Here is a 21120-nt window from a genome sequence, read left to right as displayed (position 1 = left end):
ACTCTGCTTGCTCCATCCCAAGCAATGCCACCTCTCCCAGCTGTCCCCTACCACAACCTGGTCACCTCCCCAGGTCCTCCAGGACTTCTTGCAGCCACTTATTCTTCCAACTCTTTCTTCAGCACTTTCAGTCTGCTAATTGGGGCTTTCCATTTGCTAATTGTCACCAATGAGTTACAGGGGGAGAATCATGTACCCTCTCCAGAGCTCCACACTCTCCAGGGCTTCTCATTTTTTGTTTTGATGATCCCCTTTTTTTTTTTTTTTTTTTTTTTAAATCCTTTTAAATGTGCCCCATGATTTTTGTTCAGGAGCTGATGTGTCCTATTGATCTACACAATGAGCTTTTTTGGCAGGCTGGGCACATCTGGGACCAATTCCTTGAGCAGATGAAATCCTGAGGCCAGAACTGCTCGTTCTCAGCAGTTTCCAAATGAAGACACAATTGTTCAGAAGTGGCAGATGAGAAATGGTTCAGAAGCTGGAAATTATAGGAGCTGGGGACAGATTTGTTTTCTCCTTCCCTTCCGGGTGGCATGTGACTCACTCCATATTTCCTTGGTAATTTTATACTTGTCTCAAAACAGACTCTAAACACCAGTTCCTGGTGATGGAGAGAGTGAGGGATGAAATCTTGGTGTCCTGATGTATGGTGGGAGCTCCTGGGTCATCTTGCTCCCCACTGCAGGGATGGAGGAGTTATGAGTCCTACCTCAAGAAGCTGTTCCAGAGCGTTTAGGATGATTGGAAATGGCCTCAATTTGCACCTGGGGAGGTTTAGATTGGGTATTAGGAATAATTTGTTTACTAAAGGAGTAGTCAAGCATTGGAAGAAGCTGTCCAGGGCAGTGGTAGAGTCACCATCCCTGAAGGTTTTCAGAAAATACTTAGATGTGGCACTTTGGGACACGGTGCAGTTGGCATCATGGTGTTGGGTTGATGGTTAGACTTGGTGATCTTCAAAGTCTTCTCCAGCCTTAATGATTCTGTGATTAAATCATGTGAAAACATGCAAACAGGAGATGATGGTTTCTTCTCTTTATGATGTGAGTGGAATCCAGCCATGGAGAAGGGGGAAGGAAGGGAAGCATTGGGCTGAGCTGCCTCCACAGCTTTTGGGTGGAGGGTGATGGGGATGCTGAGCCCTCTTTCCATCACTCACCAAAACTTCTGTGGTTGGAGGGGATGTGGAACTTGAGGTGAATCAGGTCCAGACCCCCAGAGTGGTCCCATCTCCCACAGCAATGGGTCCCCAAGGTTTTATGGCACATGGAAAATACTTCCCTTTGGGTGCTCTTCTTGACCTTGACCCTCTGGGTTCATGGAATCATAGAAGGGAAGGGACCTCCTCTGCTCTGTATTTTGATTAAAACCACTAAAATGATGTTAAAAACCTCCGTGGAGGACATTTAGTGATTCAGGCTCCTATCTTGGAAGGTTTGTGTCTTAGCTGGGCTGTCTGCTGCTTTCTCAGTGTCAGTTTGCATCCTGAGAATGTTTTCAAGCTCCTGTGTCTTCTACAGAGCCCTTCTCCTGCAGAGAGAGAGGTTTTAAAAATAGATTCTGGTGTGACCTCTGTTTCACCTCCACATGCAAATCTCTTTGCTGGACTCTTTCCAGTCCCTCTGTTGACTCAGCATCATTTACTGCTACCATACAAGAGAAGCTTTGCAACTCTCATCAGCTGCTCCCCAGTTCAAGAGAGACAGGGATCTACTGGAGAGAGTCCAAGGGAGAGCTATGGGGATGATGAAGGGACCTGAGCATCTCTGCTGGGGAGAAAGAGTGAGAGCCCTGGAGAAAAGAGGGCTGAGAGGGGATCTCTGAATGTCCATCAATATCTGAGGGGTGGGGGGCAAGAGGAAGGGGCCAATCTCTGTTCAGTGGTGCCCAGGAACAGGACAAGGAATAATGGGGTGAAGGTAGAACATGGGAAGTTCCAGCTCACCATGAGGAGAAACTTCTTTCCTGTGAGGGTGAGGGAGCCCTGGCCCAGGCTGCCCAGAGAGGTTGTGGAGTCTCCTGCTCTGGAGGCTTTCAAACCCCCCTGGATCTGTTCCTGGGGGATCCTGCTGTGACAGGGGGGTTGGACTGGATCATCTCCAGGGGTCCTGGGTCTCTAGAGGTCCTGGGTGTCTAGAGGTCTGGGCTAATTCTGATTTTTTTTCAATTTTTGTTTGCAGCTTCTGTGCCAGGGGTCTGAGGCAGTGGTGGGGTGGGCAGAAGGTTTGAGACTGGAGCAGGCAGAGGAGTTTTGGTGTCCAGAGAGGGAGAGCAGAGCCTGAGCTGGGCTCAGCACTGCTGGGGGCTGTAGGGATGCTGAAGGCAGCCTTGGGGCTTCTCTTCTGCACCCAGCTGATGGAGTTGGGCAAAGTGGTGATGGGTGCTGGGACCCAGGAGGTCCCTTGAGCGTGGGGAGTGCTCTGGATGGGGATGTCCTGTGTCTGCAGGCAAAACCTGTGGGCAGCTTCCTTCACCCTGGTGTCTTTTCCTCCACTGTAAGCTTTGAGGAGCTGGACTGAGGCTGGAGCAAGCCTTGGATGTGCTTCTTCTCTGGGGATTTTCAACCCCCACCTGGATGTGTTCCTGTGTGGCCTCCCCCAGGTGATCCTGCTGTGGCAGGGGGGTTGGACTGGATCATCTCCAGAGATCCCTTCCAACCCATAACATTCTATGGTTCTGTGATTCTACATCACCCCCAAACTCACCACCCTTATCCCAGGAAGCCATCACAGCTTTTCATTTTTAAATGAGGCTTTTCCATTGTGGCTTTTCCTCGTCTGGAGGTTTTCAGTAGCTTGGATTTTGAAGAGCAGAAGAGGCAAGAAGTCCTTTTTTTTTTTTTCTTTAGATACAGGAGTGTTGCAGAAACAGGACTTTTTTTTGTTTGTTGTGGTTTGTTTGTTTTGTGGTTTGTTTTGTTTTTTTTTTTAAATCTAATTTGGTTTGGTTTCATTTGGCTTTCTCAGGCCCCCTCTGTTCTCAACATCTCCCTGAAGGGATGGAGAACTCATCGGTGGCATCGGCCTCCTCGGAGGCGGGGAGCAGCCGCTCTCAGGAGATCGAGGAGCTGGAACGTTTCATTGACAGCTATGTCCTGGAGTACCAGGTCCAGGGGCTCCTGACAGATAAAACAGAAGGGGATGGAGAGAGTGAGAAGACACAGTCCCACATCTCCCAGGTGAGCAGGAGGAGGGTGAGATGGGAGAGGAGTTGGAGGACTCCGGAGTCTTTCATCGGCAGCTTGAAGGTTGAACGCACAACTGAAGCTGTTCAGGCATTGGGATGGGAAGGGGGATGTAGTGAAAGCCTGGATTTGGGGAAGTTTGCTTGGTCAGGCAGATAGGAGGGCTCCAGTTAGTTGGGTGGGGGTCTCGAGCCAACTGGGTTTTGGTTTCTCATGCGCTCAAGGTGAGAGCCTGAAGCTTTTTGAGTTCTCCAGGGTTCCAGTTTACAAAAGGAGATTGCATCTGTAAACAAAAATGATGCCTTCCTCCATCCCAAGCTTTTGCCAGGGTGAAAAAATCCTGGAGAGATTGTGAAGAGCTGCAGGGGGTGCAACAGAATGGTGCTTGGTAGTGAGAGGACAAGGGGAAATGGGTTAAAACTTGGAGAGAAAGGGGAGATTGAGGTTGGAGATGAGGAAGAAATTGTTGAATGTGAGGGTGCTGAGCCCCTGTGCCAGGTTTCCCAGAGAAGCTGTGGCTGCCCCATCCCTGGCAGTGTCTCAGGTCAGGTTGGATGGGGCTTGGGGCAACCTGGACTGGTGGGGGGTTGGAACCATGCAGGGGGTTTGGGACTGGATGATCTTTCAGGTCATGCTTTGGTTCTGTGATCAACCCAGGTGCCTTCCTGTAACTGTCCCTGCATCTTGACTCTTCTCACCGTCATCAGGTGGAGCGTTTCTGATCCAAAACCTTTGGGATCATCCTCAAAAAGGGGGAGGCCCATGTGGCCAGACACAGAAGTTTTTTTCCCAGCCTGGCTACTGTTTTACACAATCCCCCCCCTTTTTTTTTTTTCCCCTTGCACAGTGGACGGCGGACTGTAGCGAGCAGCTCGATGGCAACTGTTCCCCATCCCGAGGGAAGGGCTCATCAGCTCATGAACACAATCAGGTAGGGGTCCTGTTGCGCTCTTCCTCACCTAACTTTCACTTTTCTTCTTGTACTGCCTCATCTGGCAGCGTAGAACATGCCTGTGCTGCCAGCTTTCCCTCTCCCATGGAAGGGGAGATGTGTCCCACCAAAACCCTGGGAGACAGGCAACACCCCAGCATGTGGCTGGATGCTTTGACCCAAAGCTTATTGCTTTGCCATGAAGAGGAAGAAACATGAAGTGTGCTATTCATTCCTGAAGAGTTCCTTGTTGCCACTCGGGTGGGGGATCTATTTGGAACATCAAAACTTCTTAGTCCAAGATGCAGGTGAAATGAGGGAGCTTTGTGTAATTCAGCTTCTTGGTTATGTTCCCACTGGAGCAGGTCAAGTACTCCAGGGAAGAAGATTAAATAGCTGATGGTGAACTGGGAGAAGCAGCAGAATTGCATGTCCTGAGAGCCTGTGGGTGGGTTTGCAGTGATGAAACGAGGCGTGAGTTGGTTTTGGTGGTTCTGCATGGTGTCAGACATCAGTGACATGTGCTGCTGGCATCACTGGAGGTGATTCAGCCTCCTCTGTGTGAGCATTGGGCATGGGAGAGGATTGGGAAGGGCAGAGGTGTGACTTTGATCTAGTTGAGGAGCTGCTGTCCCACCATGAGACCATCAGCCCTGTAAAAGCAACCCAAATAGGTTTGAGATGGAGCTGGCCTCAAGCAACATTTTTAATTGCTGTAGCTGATGGATATCTCTCTCCTGAAGAAGGGGCTTCAGACTGGTGGTTTTGGTGCTCTTGCCCTGCTTGATGATGTCCTCCAGTCTTCAATTCTGGACTTTTGAGATCTGTGAGGAGAACAGGGTTTCAGCAGCACAAGTTGCAGCTCTTGTTGCAGCTTCTTCTCACACAGAGCTGTGTTGGGAGCTGCTGGGATGAGGGATGGGGCCTCACATGTCCCCTCCCTGCCATGGTTTAGTGGTGGCCTTGGCAGTGCTGGCTTCCTGGTTATACTTGATGATCCTAAAAGCTCTTTTCCAACCCAAATGATTCCATGATTCTATGTTCCTGGAGGCAACATAGAATGGATGTTGGGAGCATCCATAGAAACACCTGCCCAGAGCAAGGTTGTTGTGTAGGATGGTGGGTGCTGTATGGAGAGGTGGCTTCAGATGAACCTCTGGAGGTGGCAGTTGGCATTGTGGATTTAATTTGTGAATAGTTTTGATCAGCTCTGAAATATTCAGCACTAAAAACCTGGCTGGGCTCCCTCAGACCACCACAGGCAGCTGCTTAGGATCCACCTGGCAGGATGGGCATCACCACTGAGCTTCAGGGGGTGAGGAGCAGGACTGGGGGTTGTCCCTGGGGAAGGAAGTCCTTGGCTCTTCACCCAAGGGCTGAGCTGATGTGCCAGTCTCCTGTGGGTACCACGGCATGATGCAGGAGTCATCACAATCACACCAGTGATTCTTGACTCCAATCAATGCAGCCCTGACATCTCCCATTTATCATGTGCCACACTCTTTTGTTTTTCAGCTTGTGGTTTCTTTATTAATTGAGGTTTTTTCCTGTTTTATTTTTTGTTGGTTTTTGTTGGGTTTTTTTGTCCTGGACCTGTTTAATCTCCTCCAGCACAAAGCTTGCATTTAACATACAAATAATATTCACTGATGCCCAAGATGTTTTCCCTGAATTTTGGGCTCTCTCCCAGCCTGCAGCAGAGCTCATAATTATCTCTCTCCATGTTGAGCTTCCTTTAACAGCAAGTAATAAATTTTCCTTGGCAGCGAAGATGAGCTGCAAGCTATTGTTCTTCTGTCCAGTAAAACATTTCTCTTGCTGTTCCTGTTATCACAGAATCACAGAAAGTGAGGGGTTGGAAGGGACCTCAAAAAATCATCCAGTCCTGCCAGAGCAGGGTCACCTCCAGGAGGTCACCCAGGAAAGCATCCAGGTGGATTTTGAATATCTTCAGAGAAGACTTCACAACCTCTCTGGGCACTGGTCCAGGGCTCCCTCACCCTCACAGTAAAAAAATCTTCTCCTGGTGTTTATATGGAGCATTCTCCTATGCTAAACTTTATATCCACTGCCTCTTGTCCTATCACTGGGCATCACTGAGAGGATCCTGGCTCCATCCTCCTGGCTCTCTCCCTTTCTATATTTATGGACATTAATGAGCTCACCCCTCATTCTCCTCCTCCCCAAGCTGCAGAGCCCCAGCTCCCTCAGCCTTTCCTCACCAGGAGATGTTCCAAACCCTTCATCATCTCTGTGCCTCTGCTCTGGACTCTCTCCAGCAGTTCCCTGTCCTTCTGGAATTGAGAGCCCAGCACTGGACACAATATTCCAGATGTGGCCTCACCAGGGCACAGAGGGGCAGGAGAACCTCTCCTGACCTACTGACCCCCCTTCTAATGCCCTGCAGGTGCCACTGGGCTTCTTGGCCACCAGGACACATTGGTGGCTCATGGTTATCCATCCTATCTAAGTGAGAAGCTGATGGGGAGGACTGGGTTCAGTTTATTCCCATTTCTGGCTGTTGATTTTTTTCACTAGCAGCTCTAAAAAAAAAAAAAAAAAGCAATAATATTCCTAGAAAAGTTGTTTGTCTTGAAATTTGCAGAGTAAGAGTAGGGGTGGTGGTTGGACTTGATGGTCCCAAGGGTCTTTTCCCACCTCAAAGATTCTCTGAATAGAAATTCTCAGTTGCTTCTCCAACCTGTGAAGGAACGAGCTGGATAATTACTTCCCAAATGATGTTAAGGGAAAATATGGGTTAGGTTCATAGAATCTCAGGTTGGAAAGGATTTCAAGGATCACCTGGTCCCACCCTTCTAATATTATTGTTTATGTGAGATGTCTCAGCACCCTGTAGAGCTGAGACTTCAAACTTTCCCAAGTGAGGGAATCCACCACTTCCCCTGGGAGACCATCCCAATGTCTGACTGTCCTCAAGAGTGAAAAATCATCTTCTTGTGCATCAAAACCTCCCCAGGAGCAACTTGTGCCCATTGCCCCTTGTCTTGTCCATGGGACTCCTTGGAAATTAAGAGTCTCCATCTTCTTTGGAGCCCTCCTTGAAGTCCTGGAACATGGTCAGAAGGTCTCCCCTCAGCCTTCTCTTCTCTTCTCTTCTCTTCTCTTCTCTTCTCTTCTCTTCTCTTCTCTTCTCTTCTCTTCTCTTCTCTTCTCTTCTCTTCTCTTCTCTTCTCTTCTCTTCTCTTCTCTTCTCTTCTCTACTCTTCTCTACTCTTCTCTTCTCTTCTCTTCTCTTCTCTTCTCTTCTCTTCTCTTCTCTTCTCTTCTCTTCTCTTCTCTTCTCTTCTTTCTCTTCTCTCTCTTCTCTTCTCTTCTCTTCTCTCCTCTCCTCTCCTCTCCTCTCCTCCCTCTCCTCTCCTCTCCTCTCCTCTCCTCTCCTCTCCTCTCCTCTCCTCTCCTCTCCTCTCCTCTCCTCTCCTCTCCTCTCCTCTCCTCTCCTCTCCTCTCTCCTCTCTCCTCTCCTCTCCTCTCCTCTCCTCTCCTCTCCTCTCCTCTCTCCTCTCCTCTCCCTCTCCTCTCCTCCTCTCCTCTCCTCTCCTCTCCTCTCCTCTCCCTCTTCTTGCAGGTGCTCCAGTCCTCTGATCATCCTCATGGCTCTTCTCTGGACCTTCCACATCCTTTTTCCAAAACTGAGCACAATACCAGAGCAGTGATCATGCTACACCTCACACAGTTCTAACCTGACCATCAGAAAAGGCATTTATATGGAAATCCAGGGTACTCCTGGTGATATTTTTCAGTGTTTTGTTTCTTTTTGGTGAAGGCAGAGCAGTCCAGGGCCACATTTTAAAAAGTAATTGGCTTCCCAAAGGTTATATTGGAGGCTAAAGTGAAACTGATTTGCCCATCCCTCAGAATCTCCTTTTGGAGTGCCTGATGCCTCTGAAATTTTTGTCTCTAAGATCCAGCAAGGATAAGGCAATTAAATTAAGATTTTTGTGTGTGTGAGTAGGTATATATAACACAAATATATGTGTATTTTTTGTATTTCTGGAGACATTTATATGTAATGTAATATGTATGTATATATAGATGGTGAGTCCATCACCTCCCTGGGCAGCCTGTTCCAGTGCCTGACCACTCTCTGAGCAAATAAATTATTCCACATCTCCAATTTAAGTCTCCCCTGGCACAACTTGAGGACAATTGCCTCATCCTGTCTCCAGTTACATGGGAGAAGAGACCAACCTGAAGGAGCCCAAGGATATCTCCTGTTGGAGGCTCTCTGGAGGTACATGTCATGAACTCCTGGTGGTCTGAGAAAATGCCAGCTTCATAATTATATTCAACTCATCTGTAATTCTCCCTGTTTCCTGCCGTGAAGGCTGTCACGGGCTGCATGGCATTGCCATGTTCTAAGCCCTTCTGTATTTCACCAACACCCTCCAGAAGCTCTTTTAGCACCTTGAGGACCTCTGGGGTGAAAACCACTCCATCAGCCTATGTGAGATCCTTTCAGAGCATCACATCACCTCTGTAAATGCAGAAAGTTGAAGTAATGGGACAGTTTTAAATTTTATGTTTTAATTTTAAATTTTATATTTGGATTCTTTTTTTTTTTTTTTCCTTAAAAAGACCCAGTGGGAAGATTTTATATAATATTTAACTTGCATTCCCCTTGTGAGGCTGTTGCAAGGAGGAAGTTCTTTGATATATTTCTGAGAGCTGTTCATTAAGTAGAAGACTTCTGGTGTGGTAACATGGTTAGGGAACCAGCAGATCTCTTGGTACATGAAAGACCTGGCAGCAGCTCCATCCCAAGCTCCTCTTATGGAGAGGGAATTAAAAAGAAGACCAGAGTGACTCTGTGGGTTTGTCCCATTTCTTCAGGCATGGGAGAGGGAGGGTTGAAAATCCTCCTTCCTGGCCAAGTCGTAGAATTATGGATGGTTTCAGTTGGAAAGGAGCTTAAAGTTCATCCATTCCCAACCCCTTTCCATGGTCAGGGACACCTCCCACCAGCCCAGGTTGCTCCAAGCCCCATCCAACCTGACCTGAGACACTGCCAGGGATGGGGCAGCCACAGCTTCTCTGGGAAACCTGGCACAGGGGCTCAGCACCCTCACATTCAACAATTTCTTTCTAAGATCCAACCTCAGTCTCCCCTCTTCAGGTTTTAAACCATTCTCCCGTGTCCTATCACTCCCTGCCCTTGTCCAAAATTCCTCCCCAGCTTTCCTGGAGCCTCTTCAGGTCCTGAAAAGTCACTATAAAATCCTCTTGAAGCTTTCTCTTCTCCAGGCTGTCACCCACCATCACCAAGCAAAAACCTGTGTTATATGGCCTGCAGTTGATTTTATTGTTTATTTGCATGTCTGTCCATATCCCAGCTGCAGCAGGGACATGTGGTGTGGCTGGGGACCTCAGTCTCCTCTGGCTGATGGTTGTGTTGCCCATCTACTGACAGATGAAGGAGCAGGCTCCAAGCAGTTAGTGCTTCCAAATATTGCCCAGGAGGTGGCTGGCATCCCAGAAATGTTGGGGGTTTTTTTTGCAGGAGGTGACTATGTTCCCCCAGTTCAAACCATCATTAAATCCAGGCTGGGTGTTCCCCTCCCACCTATGGGTTTTCCAAGCCCTTATTCCCATTGCACACACCTGAGCTTTATCCCAGGTGAGAAGGGAAGAGTTTAGGGGAGCCCCAGCTCTCAGTCCTGGTGATTTAAGTTCTCCTCACCAGCATAACTTGAATTTTGCTGGGTGCAATGTTTAAATCACATCCAGATTATCCCACAGCCTACTGGTAGCACCCTTCTGGTGTCCTCCTTGAGGAGCTGGTGACGGAGGAAAAGACTTGGTTGGCCCTCCCATGAAGGCAGGGGAAACAGCAGGACATCTCTGGCAGGAGGAGCTGGTGGGTTTCTGTTCTTGGGCTCTTGGTTGGAAAGAACTGGTGAGGATCAACACCAGGTTGGATGGGGCTTGGAGCAACCTGGGCTGGTGGGAGGTGTCCCTGCCCATGGAAAGGGATTGGGAATGGGTGAGCTTGAAGGTCCCTTCCAACCCAAAGCATTCTATGATGCTGTGATTTCCATCCCTATGTCCAGCATGGCAGTGAGAAGCCACCTGCCATCTTCTCAACCCCATTTTTTAGACCTGTTTTGACTTTTTTTCCCTCTTCTGTGTGCAGGATATGATTAATGACTAGGATAAAAAGAGACAAAAAAATTTTTTTGTAGGCATCTGTTCTGCTTGACCATCTGGGGTCCAAGATGAAGAAATTCTTCCCAATGGATGCTGCAAAGAGAGGTGGGAAGGGATCATGGTCTCAGCAGTAGCTACATCACTAGGTCCAGAGTTAGACTGAGTCTCTGTGACCAACCCCACCATAATATAAACTCCTCAAGTCAGTGGTGATATCATCTGCTTGTCAGCTTACAACCTCTGACATCATCAGGCAGCCTGTAATACCCCAAATCCTTGTTTAACCAGATGAGTGCTGGGGAGTAGGTGAGCACTGGCAGGATCTCCCAACAGAAGATGTAATTCATCTCCTCATGCTGGTTTTACTTGCCCATCTTCGGGTCTGGATCTGAGGTGTGATGGTTTTCTTCCTCAGCAAACCATGAGGGTGATCCTGAGGAGCAGTTTGGGGTTGTCCATCTCACCAAGTTCCTTGTGTCCTAGCCCAGAGCTGGTTTGTGTGCTGAATTTGGTTGAACTTAGCCACCGTGCTGAAGATATGAGACATGCTGGTTCTGAAAGATGTTCATTTGTCTCATTTCCAAAGAAAAAGAGAAAGTAAAAGACAGGGAGTTACTTTGAGGCTTTGCCAGTGAATGCAGGTTGGTGAGGAAGAAATTAAATCTTTAGGTGAGGTGACCTGCCCAGGATCAAAGACCAGCTGGTGAAACCAGTCACTTAATGGTTTTCTGCCTGTAGTTACTGGGTGACACTCCCTCCATATGGTAAATGCTGTTAATTATGGTCAGAGAGGACTGCTGGGAAAGTAATCAAATCCTGTAGCTAACAAATAGGTTTAACTTTCTCCAGGACTTCAGGATACACCCTGGGAAGGAGCTCCATGCCTGGTGAAACCTGGAAATCTGGGAGTGAAATTCTTCACTACTTTGCCACCTGATTTAGGAAAGCTTTTGCTGCTTAGAGAGAAGGCAGGAAGGTGTCTTCTAGACCTGATGTCACTACTGGCTCATGTAGGAAGATGTCTTCTCAGTCTCAGTTTCCATTTTTGGAGAGCAGGCACCACCCTCCCATGCTTTATTTTCATGAAACTTGCAGTATCTTTAACCTTTGAGGTCTCCATTCTTCCAGGTTTGGTTGATAAGTGCTGAAGCTTTAGCAAAAAAGGGAATGGTGGGAGCTGTTTCCTCCAAGACCCAGGCAAGGAGCTTGGTTTTGGGGTTTTAGGGCATGTCTGGAGTTCTCAGTGCTGTTTTGGGTGCTCTGAGGGCTCCTCCTCATCCTCACCCATGTGCATAGGTGAGATATCTCACACAGCTTTGTCTAACACATCTCTTACATGGACACACAGGCCAGGCCCTTTCCTGGGAAATCCAGAAGGATCTTGGAGGCTACACCTCCTACTTCCAAACCCATGAGGATCCTGTTGGTATAGGTCAAACTTTATTTATTTAGGTGTTGTTTGGTCTCCCTCCTGCTGTGTTTTTACCAAAGCTGTGAGGAGGTACCATAAAAGACTGGAGAGGGCTTGGGAGGGTGGACATGGACCTGGGGAGAGAAGGAACAGGGTCAAAGTGGTTGGGTTTTCTGCATGGTATTTGTAGAAGGGTAAGTTTTCCATCTTTCTCATAAGTTTATGGAATAAACTGAGAAGAGAGAACGTGGAAACTTTTTCCTATTCAAATAATTAAATCATTGTTTTTTCCATAGGAAAATTGGAGTGGTTGTTCTTGAATAGGTCTGGAAGGGCAGGGAGATACCTGAAGCCTGGTGTGATAACTGGAAGCTTTGGCTTCACAAAGCGGGTGTGTGGAAACCTCTGCTGCATCAAGACCTCCTAGACGACCTTTTATATGAGAATTCTCTGCTCTTCTGACCAGGTTTAAGACTCAAAAGATTGAAGGAGGCCCCACAACTTGCTCTGGAGGTGTGATCCTGTTGTTAATGCTGGGGGATATCTCAGAGGCTTTTGTGTCTTGCGAAGCCTTCTGGGTTTTTTGTTGGCTTTCCTTTCCTCATGGCCCACCTTGGGCTGGGAAGTTTGTACCCTGAACGTTGAGCCTTTTAGATACAGTTGAACAGGAATCCCATGAAGAAACCACTGATGTCTCCAGGCCAACTAAAATTCAGGGTATTGTCATGCTTGGTCTACACTTCTACCAACCCAGCCACCTTCAAACATCACTGAGAGGAACCAGGGAGGTGACCACCACCACTTTTCTGTTTGAAAATGATCTCTTTTTAATTTTTTTTGTGTGTGTGTGTGTGTGTCTGCAAATGGGATTATCAAACTTGCAGCCAAGCAGGAGAAAGCCCTAACTCTTGAGCTGGGCTAAGGGTGTGGGATTAATGAGGTATTGGCCTCAAAAGGTGAGCTGCCCAGGTGAGAGTTGCAGTGGAAGTTAATTATTGCTAATTAAAATGCAAATGTTAGATTGGAAGTCCAAGTCTCCAAGTGTCACTCAGAGGTCCCTTCTCTTGCTGGTGAGTGTAGAGCATGAGTGGGAGGTGGAGGAGCCCAAATAAGAGCTGAGAACTTCAAGCTCAAGGGTTTTTTGGGGTGTTGGGAGAGACTTGGAGAGTCTTTTGAGGGCACAGGGGCAAATGATGGAGGATTGGGTTGTCAGGAGGCAAGGGCATGGGAGGGATGGAGAACTTAATGCTATTATGACTGTTTCTTCAGCTTTTTTGGGGACAAGTATTTTCCTGCAATGTGCTGAACTCATTTAGGAAGAAAACTCTGCATCTCACCACCACAGAGCCTCAGCTTTCTGCCTGTGTGGGTTTGGGATGGGTTTTTTCTTGGGTTTTTTTTTTTTTTTTTTTTGGTTGGTTGGTTTTTTGTTTTGTGGTTTTTGGGATGATACTGGTGGAGGGTGTTTGATTCTCAGCTGTTTTTTAAGGGATCAGTGGTTACCTGCATACTCTGGCCCTCTCTTCCAACATCACCCACAAGGCTGGGGTGAGGTTCCCTGTTCCTGAAGAAAGGGTTGGTTTTGGCTTTCTTAGAAGACACAAAACCACCAGAAAAATTTTGCTCTCTATGGCTTGCAGTGAGGTGGGTGTTGGGCTCTTTCCCCCCAGTGAGAGACTATAGGAGAAGAGGTACTGGGCTCAAGTTGCAGCAGGGGAGGTTCAGATTGGATATTAGGAAAAAATTCTTCACTGAAAGAGTGGTGAAGCATTGGAACAGGTTCTCCAGGGAGGTGGCAGAGTCATCATCCCTGGAGGTATTCAAACAAGAGGTAAATGTGGCACTTCAGGACGTGGTTTGGTGGTTAAGGTGGTGTAGGACTCATGGACTCGATGATCTTGAAAGCCTTTTCCAACCATGAGGGTTCTGTGATTCTGGGAGGGTTTCTGATTAAGATTTTTCTGCTCCAGGGACTTGGTAGCAGTAGGAAATTGTTCATCTTTGGCAGCTAGTCAGAAAAGTAGGGAAAATATTGAGCTTGGCTGTGCTGGTGAGCTTTACGTGGGGGTATTTAGGTCAGACTGCTTCTGCTTCAACAGAAATTTCAGCAATTATAATTTTAAAGTCCTTAATTTTTAAAAATATAAATATTAATAGGATGTGATTAAGATAAGAGAGAAGAGAACCTCAGGCCATGAGTAAGAGCCAGGAGACAAACTAATTTGGGGGAAGAGGAGCTGTGATTTTTATCTAGCTGGTTGCTGCCTCTATCTGCTGCTTTGTCTCCATGATTTGGGGCAATGGTGCTTGGTGCTACCAATTTCCCTGTTTCTCACATGTTTTTTATTGTCACCAGCACTATTTCTGGAATTTCCATAGCCTCAGCTTGCCTGCAGTCACCCAGCCACAACCAGAAGCTGGGTCAGCTGAACGTAACCAAGGGGTGATGTATGTTTTCAATGTGTCTTTTTAAAGCAGAAAGTTGTTTTTTTTCTGCTGGCTTGGTCCCCCTGTAGCATCTGGCACAGAAGTTTTCCACCTGTAGATATCCAAGATGTTCATCCTATAGGCTCCAGTAAATGGGTAATGAATCCTTCAAGCAGCCAGGTGGTGAAAGTTCATTTCTCCTGACTCCCTTTTCCTGCTCTCAGTGTCACATCTCATGGGGATAACCACAGCCTCTCAAATTTCATCTCTGGGCAGCTTGAAAAGCAGCTGACCACCTCCTCTTTGGAAGTCAGCACTCATCTTAGGCTGGAGCAACCCCAGGATGTTTGAGCCTTGCTAGGTTTGAGGATGGAGAACCTACAGCTGGAGCAGTGCAGAACCCAGTCCTGATGTTTTTTGCTTCCAGTCCCTGATGTTGGGTAAATATTTAGGTTTTTAGATATTTAGACCTCTGGGGAGCATCACCTTAGGGTCTGTTGTGGAGCTGGGACCTGGTCTGTGTCCCCAGCTTATTGACCTGGACTTGGCTGTAGCGTGCAAAGAGGAGTCCACATTTTGCTCTACTCTTGGCTCTTGAAGGCCAAGGTGGCTCTGCCCTTCTCTTATCTTGTGGCAGTGTCCACAGGGACTCCTGTAAACCTCCCCCCCCCCAGGATGTCTGAGACATGGGAAACCCTCTCTGTCAACTCTCACAGCAGTCCTGTTCCCCTCTGGGTTGCCCAGATTTGCAGAATACTTGAAAGAGTTGAATATTCTGCACTCTGGGATTTCATGGGGTTTTCGTCATTTTGGATCACTTCAAAGGTCTTTCCCAAGCCTCTGAGCAAAGCCTTTTACCCTGGCAATATTCACCTTGCTTCCCAAACACCCTGCTGGGTAGATGGAACAGGTTGGGTGAGTTCTTCTGGTTTTTAAATGATTCACCTTGCCTGGAGGGCTGCTGGCTGAACAAGAAACCTGCAGGTTGCTTGACAGCAGAACAAGTGTTAGGAGAATAAAGGAGAACACTGGGCACAGCTCCTAAACTGGCAAAAAATTGTTCTTTGTGTTACCTGTCTCCTGGGGAACTCCAAGGGTGTGTGAGTAGCTGGACTTCAACTGAGCTGAGCAGGGGGGAAAACTGACTGAGGGCTTGGGCTTGGGTGAGGAATTAAGGATGTAGAGCAGAGTAAAGAGTAGAGAGCAGAGTAAAGAGTGGAGTAAAGAGTAAAGAGTGGAGTAAAGAGCAGAGTAAAGAGTAGAGCAGAGCGAAGAGTAGAGAGTAAAGAGCAGAGTAAAGTAAAGAGTAGAGCAAAGAGTAGAGAGCAGAGTAAAGAGTGGAGTAAAGAGTAGAGTAAATAGTAAAGAGCAGAGTAAAGAGTAGAGCAGAGCAAAGAGCAAAGTAAAGAGTAAAGAGTAGAGCAGAGCAAAGACTAGAGAGCAAAGAGCAGAGTAAAGTAAAGAGTAAAGAGTAGAGCAGAGCAAAGAGTTGAGAGCAAAGAGTAGAGAGCAGAGCAAAGAATAGAGAGCAGAGCAAAGAGTAGAGTATAGGGTAAAGAGTAGAACAGAGTAAAGAGTAAAAAGTACAGAGCAGAGCAAAGAGAGCACAGTAAAGAGTAGAGTAGAATAAAGAGTAGAGAGCAAAGAGTAGAGAGGAGAGTAAAGAGTAAAGAGCAAAGCAGAGCAAAGACTAGAGAGTAAGAGTAAAGAGTAGAGAGCAGAGCAAAGAGTAGAGCAGAGTAGAGTAGAGCAGAGCAGAGCAGAGCAGACTATTTCAGTTGGAAGGGACCTACAAGCATCCTGTAGTGCAACTGCCTGACCAGTTTAGGGCTGTCCAGAAGTTAAAACATGTTGTGAAGGGCATGGTCCTTCAGCAGTTTTTGAGGATGTGAGGTTGCTGAATATGCATCCTGATCCTCATCAAGGTAGAGGTGGTAAGTATTATTTTTCTCTATGAGATTAGAGCCAATTCTTATCTTCACTGAAGCCTCCCACAGTTGAATCCCTTTGCTATTTGTAAATAGAGCACATAAGAAGACTCTGGAAAAAGCCCCAAAATCAGGGAATTGGGCATGGTTGTGATTTTTTCAGGTGCTTACCCACATGATCTGGGAGCTGGAGCTCTCCTGCCTCACAAAGCTGGTGGTTTTGGTAGGTGCAGGATGGTGATCCCCTTGACTAAAGCAAACTGTTTGTTGTTTCCAGGGAGAGTGGGATCACAGCAGCAGTGGGAGCACAGGATCCCGGCCGGGGTCGGGTTCCAGGTGTGGGTCTGGATCCAGGTCTGGCAGGCGTGGGAGAAGCAGCCAGTTCAGGCAATCATCCAAGGTATAACCTGGTAGCAACGTGTTGAAATCCTGTCCCTGGCTTGCTCTTTATCAGAGACACCTTCCTAATGATGTGTTTTCTGTCTGTGCCTAGCAGGAGGGGGTGAGTGCATGGCAGTGATGAAGGAGACCTCAGAGAGAAGTCTGAGATGTGTGGAGTGCCTTAATTTGGGGGGGAAAAGTCCTTACTCAGCTGGTTTAGTGCAAATGAAATGTGGTTCTTCTCTCTGAAGTCCTGCAGTACTTTAATCTGGGGGAATTAAGAGAGGTCTGTAATTATTTTGTTGCCAAGGCTTCATGGATACAGGAGTAGACACCAAATAGATGGGCTTCAGTGGTGACATTCCCTGAGAGCTGTCAGCAGGACTGGGTGGAGAGTTACCTTCTGGCCTGAAAAAAGCTTTGCTTTTTATTTGGTTTTAGGTCCCTTCCTTCAACTCAGACAAGGGACCTCTTCTGTGTCATTTAGGCAACCTCCATCCTTCTCTGTCCTCTTGGAGTTGTTCCACTTCTGCAATTATGAGCATTGATTGACACTCTCTGGGAGATTTGGGGCCAATAAGCAAAGTCAGAGAATCCCAAACTGGTTTGGGTTGGAAGGGACCTTAAAAATCATCCCAATTCCAATCATCCATGGGCAGGGACACCTCCCACCAGCCCAGGTTGCTCCAAGCCCCATCCAACCTGACCTGAGACACTGCCAGGGATGGGGCAGCCACAGCTTCTCTGGGAAACCTGGCACAGGGGCTCAGCACCCTCACAACAAAGAATTTCTTCCTAAAATCTCACCTCAATCTCCCCTCTTTTAAATTTAAAGCCATTCCCCCTCATCCCATCCCTCCCTGCCCTTGTCCCAAGTCCCTCCCCAACTTTCCTGGAGCCCCTTCAGGCACTGGAAGGTGCTCTAAGGTCTCCCTGCAGCCTTCTCTTCTCCAGCCTCAACAACCCCAACTCTCTCAGCCTGGCTCCAGAGCTGCTCCAGCCCTCCCAGCATCTCCAGGGCCTCCTCTGGACTCACTCCAACAGCTCCATCTCCTTCTGGTCTTGGGGACCCCAGAACTGGACCAGGGGTCAGAATTCCTGCGCCATCCATCCATCCATCCATCCATCTCATCCATCCTGAAGAGCCTGAGGAAATATTTCATCTTCCTGAGCCGTTCTGGGAGAGGAACTGCAGAACTGTGGCATTGCTGGGAAGTGGGGGTTCTTTCTGGGAGGAGTGAGACCCAACACAGCTCTTTGCTTTGGGGAGGGATAACATATTCCTTAAAATGTCTTTGTCATGAACATCGCACTTTTCAACAGAAAACCTTTAATGAGAATCTTTATTTTGGTGTTTAGAATCATAGAATGATTTGGGTTGGAAGAGACCTCCAAAGGTCACCCAGTCCAACCCCCTGCAGTCAGCAGGGACACCCTCACCTAGATCAGGGTGCTCAGAGCCTCCTCAAGCCTCACCTTGAACATCTCCAGAGATGAGGTTGAACATCCCCAGGGATGAGGCCTCAACCACCTCCCTGAGAAACCTGGGCCATTTTTCCACTGCCATCATGGCACAGAACTTGTTTTTAAAATCTACTCTTTCAATCTAAATCTGCTCTTCTCTAATTTAAAACCTTTGCCCCTCATCCCATCACTCCAGGCCCTTGCACACACTCCCTCTCCAACCTTCCTGTAACCCCTTCAGATACTTGAAATTTGCTTTTAGGTCTCCCCAGAGACTTCTCTTCCCCAGGCTGAACACCCCCAGCTCCCTCAGCCTCTCCTTGCAGAGATGTTCCAAGATAATTTCCATAGGTTCCTCTGGACCTGCTCCATCAGGTCCATGTCCTTCCTCTGTTGAGGGCTCCAGAGTTGGACACAGTATTCCAGGTGATGTCTTCCCAGTGGCAGAACCACCTCTCTGCATCTTCTGACCACACTTCTGATGCAACCCAGGATGCTACTGGCTTTTTTTTTTTTTTTTGGTTTGGTTTGGTTTGGTTTTTTTGTTTTTGTGATTTGCAGGAGGATGGGAACGAGGAACAGTGAGAAGAAGGGGTGGGACACTGAGCTGGGCTTTGTGCACACAAATGCTGACTGGGTGAGGAATGTGCTGAAGCTGCAGAGATGGGTAAAAAGGCAGGGGACACGTGGGCAGTGGCATGGTCCAAGCCCTGTGTTTTTGTGGGCATCTCCCAGGGGTTGGGAGGCTGTGGCTGGAGATGGTGTGTGCTCCCAAGGGCTGGTGGACAGAGGTTGTGGACATTCATTGGTAGGATCAGCTTTACTGATTGCTCTGGGTATTGATGTTGTTCTCATCTGTCTGTCTCTCAGTTCTCAGGCCTGGTGGATTAATTAATTTTCAGTCTCTCCATGGTGAAAAGTTCTCATCTACAGCTGAGGGTCATTGGGAGCTCCAAGTTGAAACTGCTGAAGGGGAGAATTGCAGTCCTGGGGGTTCAACCAGCGAGTCACTTCTTTTAATTATTTTTTTTTAATATATGCAATATTTATTTTTTTTTAATCCATAGGCATGAGAATTGGCTTTTTTTCAAGTCTTCATATGAAGTCTTGGTAGCACTGTGAGGATTTTAGCAGATTTGCTAGGGCAGCAGGCATGCTCCCTGCCTCATGAGTAAAGACTGAAAGTGGTTATAAAGACATGTCACTGGGGACCCAAAGGACATCTCAGAATGTCCATACTGACTCCTGACTTAATGACAACTTGCATTGTCCTTTGACCCTAGCACTGCCTTGTTGGAGCCTGGGGAATGCTTGGAGTAACTTGGGGGATACAGGTTTGGAGGGCACGTAGGAGAGAGTTGAGGTTGTTCAACCTGAAGAGGAGAAGGCTGCAGGGAGAGCTTAGAGCACCTTCCAGTGCCTGAAGGGGCTCCAGGAAAGCTGGGGAGGGACTTGGGACAAGGGCAGGGAGGCATGGGATGAGGGGGAATGGCTTTATGATGGAAGAGGGGAAATCTGTGTTAGACATGAGGAAGAAATTCTACACTATGAGGATGGTGAGACATTGGAAGAGGTTTCCCAGAGAAGCTGTGACTGCCCCATCCCTGGAAGTGTTGAAGGTCAGGTTGGATGGGGCTTCCTAGGAGGTGTGGAGGAGCTGGGTGGGACAGCTTGTGCTGCACTTGAAATCCACTTGGTCTTAAATTTTTGCTATCTAATACTTTTGCTGATGATTTTCCTCACCTTCATTGCAAGTGGTTACATTTTTCCCATTCTTTCTCCTTGAGCCCAAATACTCTACTCTTAGGAAATTCTCTTGTAGGTGGCTGACTGGGAGTTAAAACACTCCATGTCCATAAGAAATAGAAAGAGAAATGGGTCTCCAGGAGGAGGTGTCTCTTCTTTAGGTGGTAGCTGGGAAGACCTGTACACACATTTTCATTTTGAGGGTGCTTCAAAGTATTTAGAAAACTGATTTCTAAATCAGGCTTGGAGCAGAGAGGACATGGAAGGGTTGGAGTGTGTCCAGAGAAGGGCAAGTGTGTCCAGAGAAGCTCCCAAGAGCTGAGGGAGCTGGGGGTGTTGATCCTGGAGCAAAGGAGGCTGAGGGGAGACCTTCTGGTTCTCTGCAAGCCCCTGAGAGGAGGTTGGAGCCAGGGGGGGTCGGGCTCTGCTCCCAAGGAAGAAGGGATGGGAGAAGAGGAATTGAGCTGGAGGTTTAGATTGGAGCTTGGGAAGAATTTCTCCCTGGCAAGGGTTGTCAGGGCCTGGCCCAGGCTGCTCAGGGCAGGGCTGGAGTCCCCATCATTCCTGGAGGGATTTCCAAGGCCTGGAGATGTGGTGCTGAGGGCCATGGGGCAGTGGTGGCCTTGGCAGTGCTGGGTTAAGGGTTGGAGTTGATGCTCTCCAAGGTTTTTTCCAAGCCCAAGGATTGTGTGACTCTCTGCAGAGCCTGATGAGATCCCTCCAAGTGGAACTGTGCTCAGAGCCACTCCAGAGCCAAGTGCAGAGGCTGCAGAGCTCAGGGTGGCCCAGCAAGCTCAGGACCCCCATGGGGACAGGTGGCATCTCCTAACCCCATACTGAGCCTTTAGGGGAGGTTTAGGTTGGAGCTGGGGAACAATTTCTTACCAAAAGTGTTATTGGGTCCAGGACCAGGCTGCCCAGGGCAGGGCTGGAGTCCCCATCCCTTCAAAAAAACATGTTCAGAGGCTGTGGTCATGGCAATTCAGGACCTGGTTTATTTGGCATGTTGGTGTTGGGTTGATGGTTGGACTTTGATGACCTCAGATGTCTTTTCCAGCCTTAATGATTTCTTGGTGGGAGAAAATTTTGCTTACCTGTGACTAAAAAAGGAAGCAGCTCCACTTCCATATCTGGTGGTTTGTATCTGTGTAGAGAGATGTTGACTTGCAGATCCCCAGAAGTTAAAATCATAATCCATAAACCCCTTGGAGGAGACAGAAGAGGGAGTGATGTGTCCATGTTTGGTGTGTCTAGTGTCTAAAGCTGGGAATGGCTTTGGAGTTCCATCATCTGTAGGGTACAGCCAAAGATGTTCATCCTGTTGTTTGGAAGAGTGTGCACAGACTGAGGTCTGGGACTTCATTCAGAAACAGTCACATCTTTTATGAATTTTTGATGCCTCAGTTGTAATTATTAATAATATTTGGAAATAACAGGAATTGTAGGAGGGGAAATATGTGAAGCCACCTTCTCCATCAGT

General features: G+C 47.8%; 1 protein-coding gene across 4 annotated transcripts in view; it reads left to right on the top strand.

The window, feature by feature from the left end:
- Positions 1–2973: 2973 nt before the first annotated feature.
- CTIF (cap binding complex dependent translation initiation factor) overlaps positions 2974–21120 on the top strand; it is a 125973-nt gene continuing 107826 nt past the window's right edge. For 2 of the 4 annotated variants that reach the window (XM_030467291.1, XM_030467290.1), the window contains exons 1-3: positions 2974–3181; positions 4035–4118; positions 16327–16449. In XM_030467291.1, the coding sequence (XP_030323151.1) occupies positions 3002–3181; positions 4035–4118; positions 16327–16449 (387 nt within the window). In that variant the 5' untranslated portion in view covers positions 2974–3001. The remainder of the gene's footprint in view (positions 3182–4034; positions 4119–16326; positions 16450–21120) is intronic. The other 2 variants (XM_030467293.1, XM_030467292.1) reach the window with 1 other exon arrangement.

The sequence above is a fragment of the Calypte anna genome, chromosome Z, assembly GCF_003957555.1.
Source record: "Calypte anna isolate BGI_N300 chromosome Z, bCalAnn1_v1.p, whole genome shotgun sequence".
Lineage (NCBI taxonomy): Eukaryota > Metazoa > Chordata > Aves > Apodiformes > Trochilidae > Calypte > Calypte anna.
Note: the sequence above shows the minus strand (reverse complement) of the source record. Positions and strands in the feature narration are given on the sequence as shown.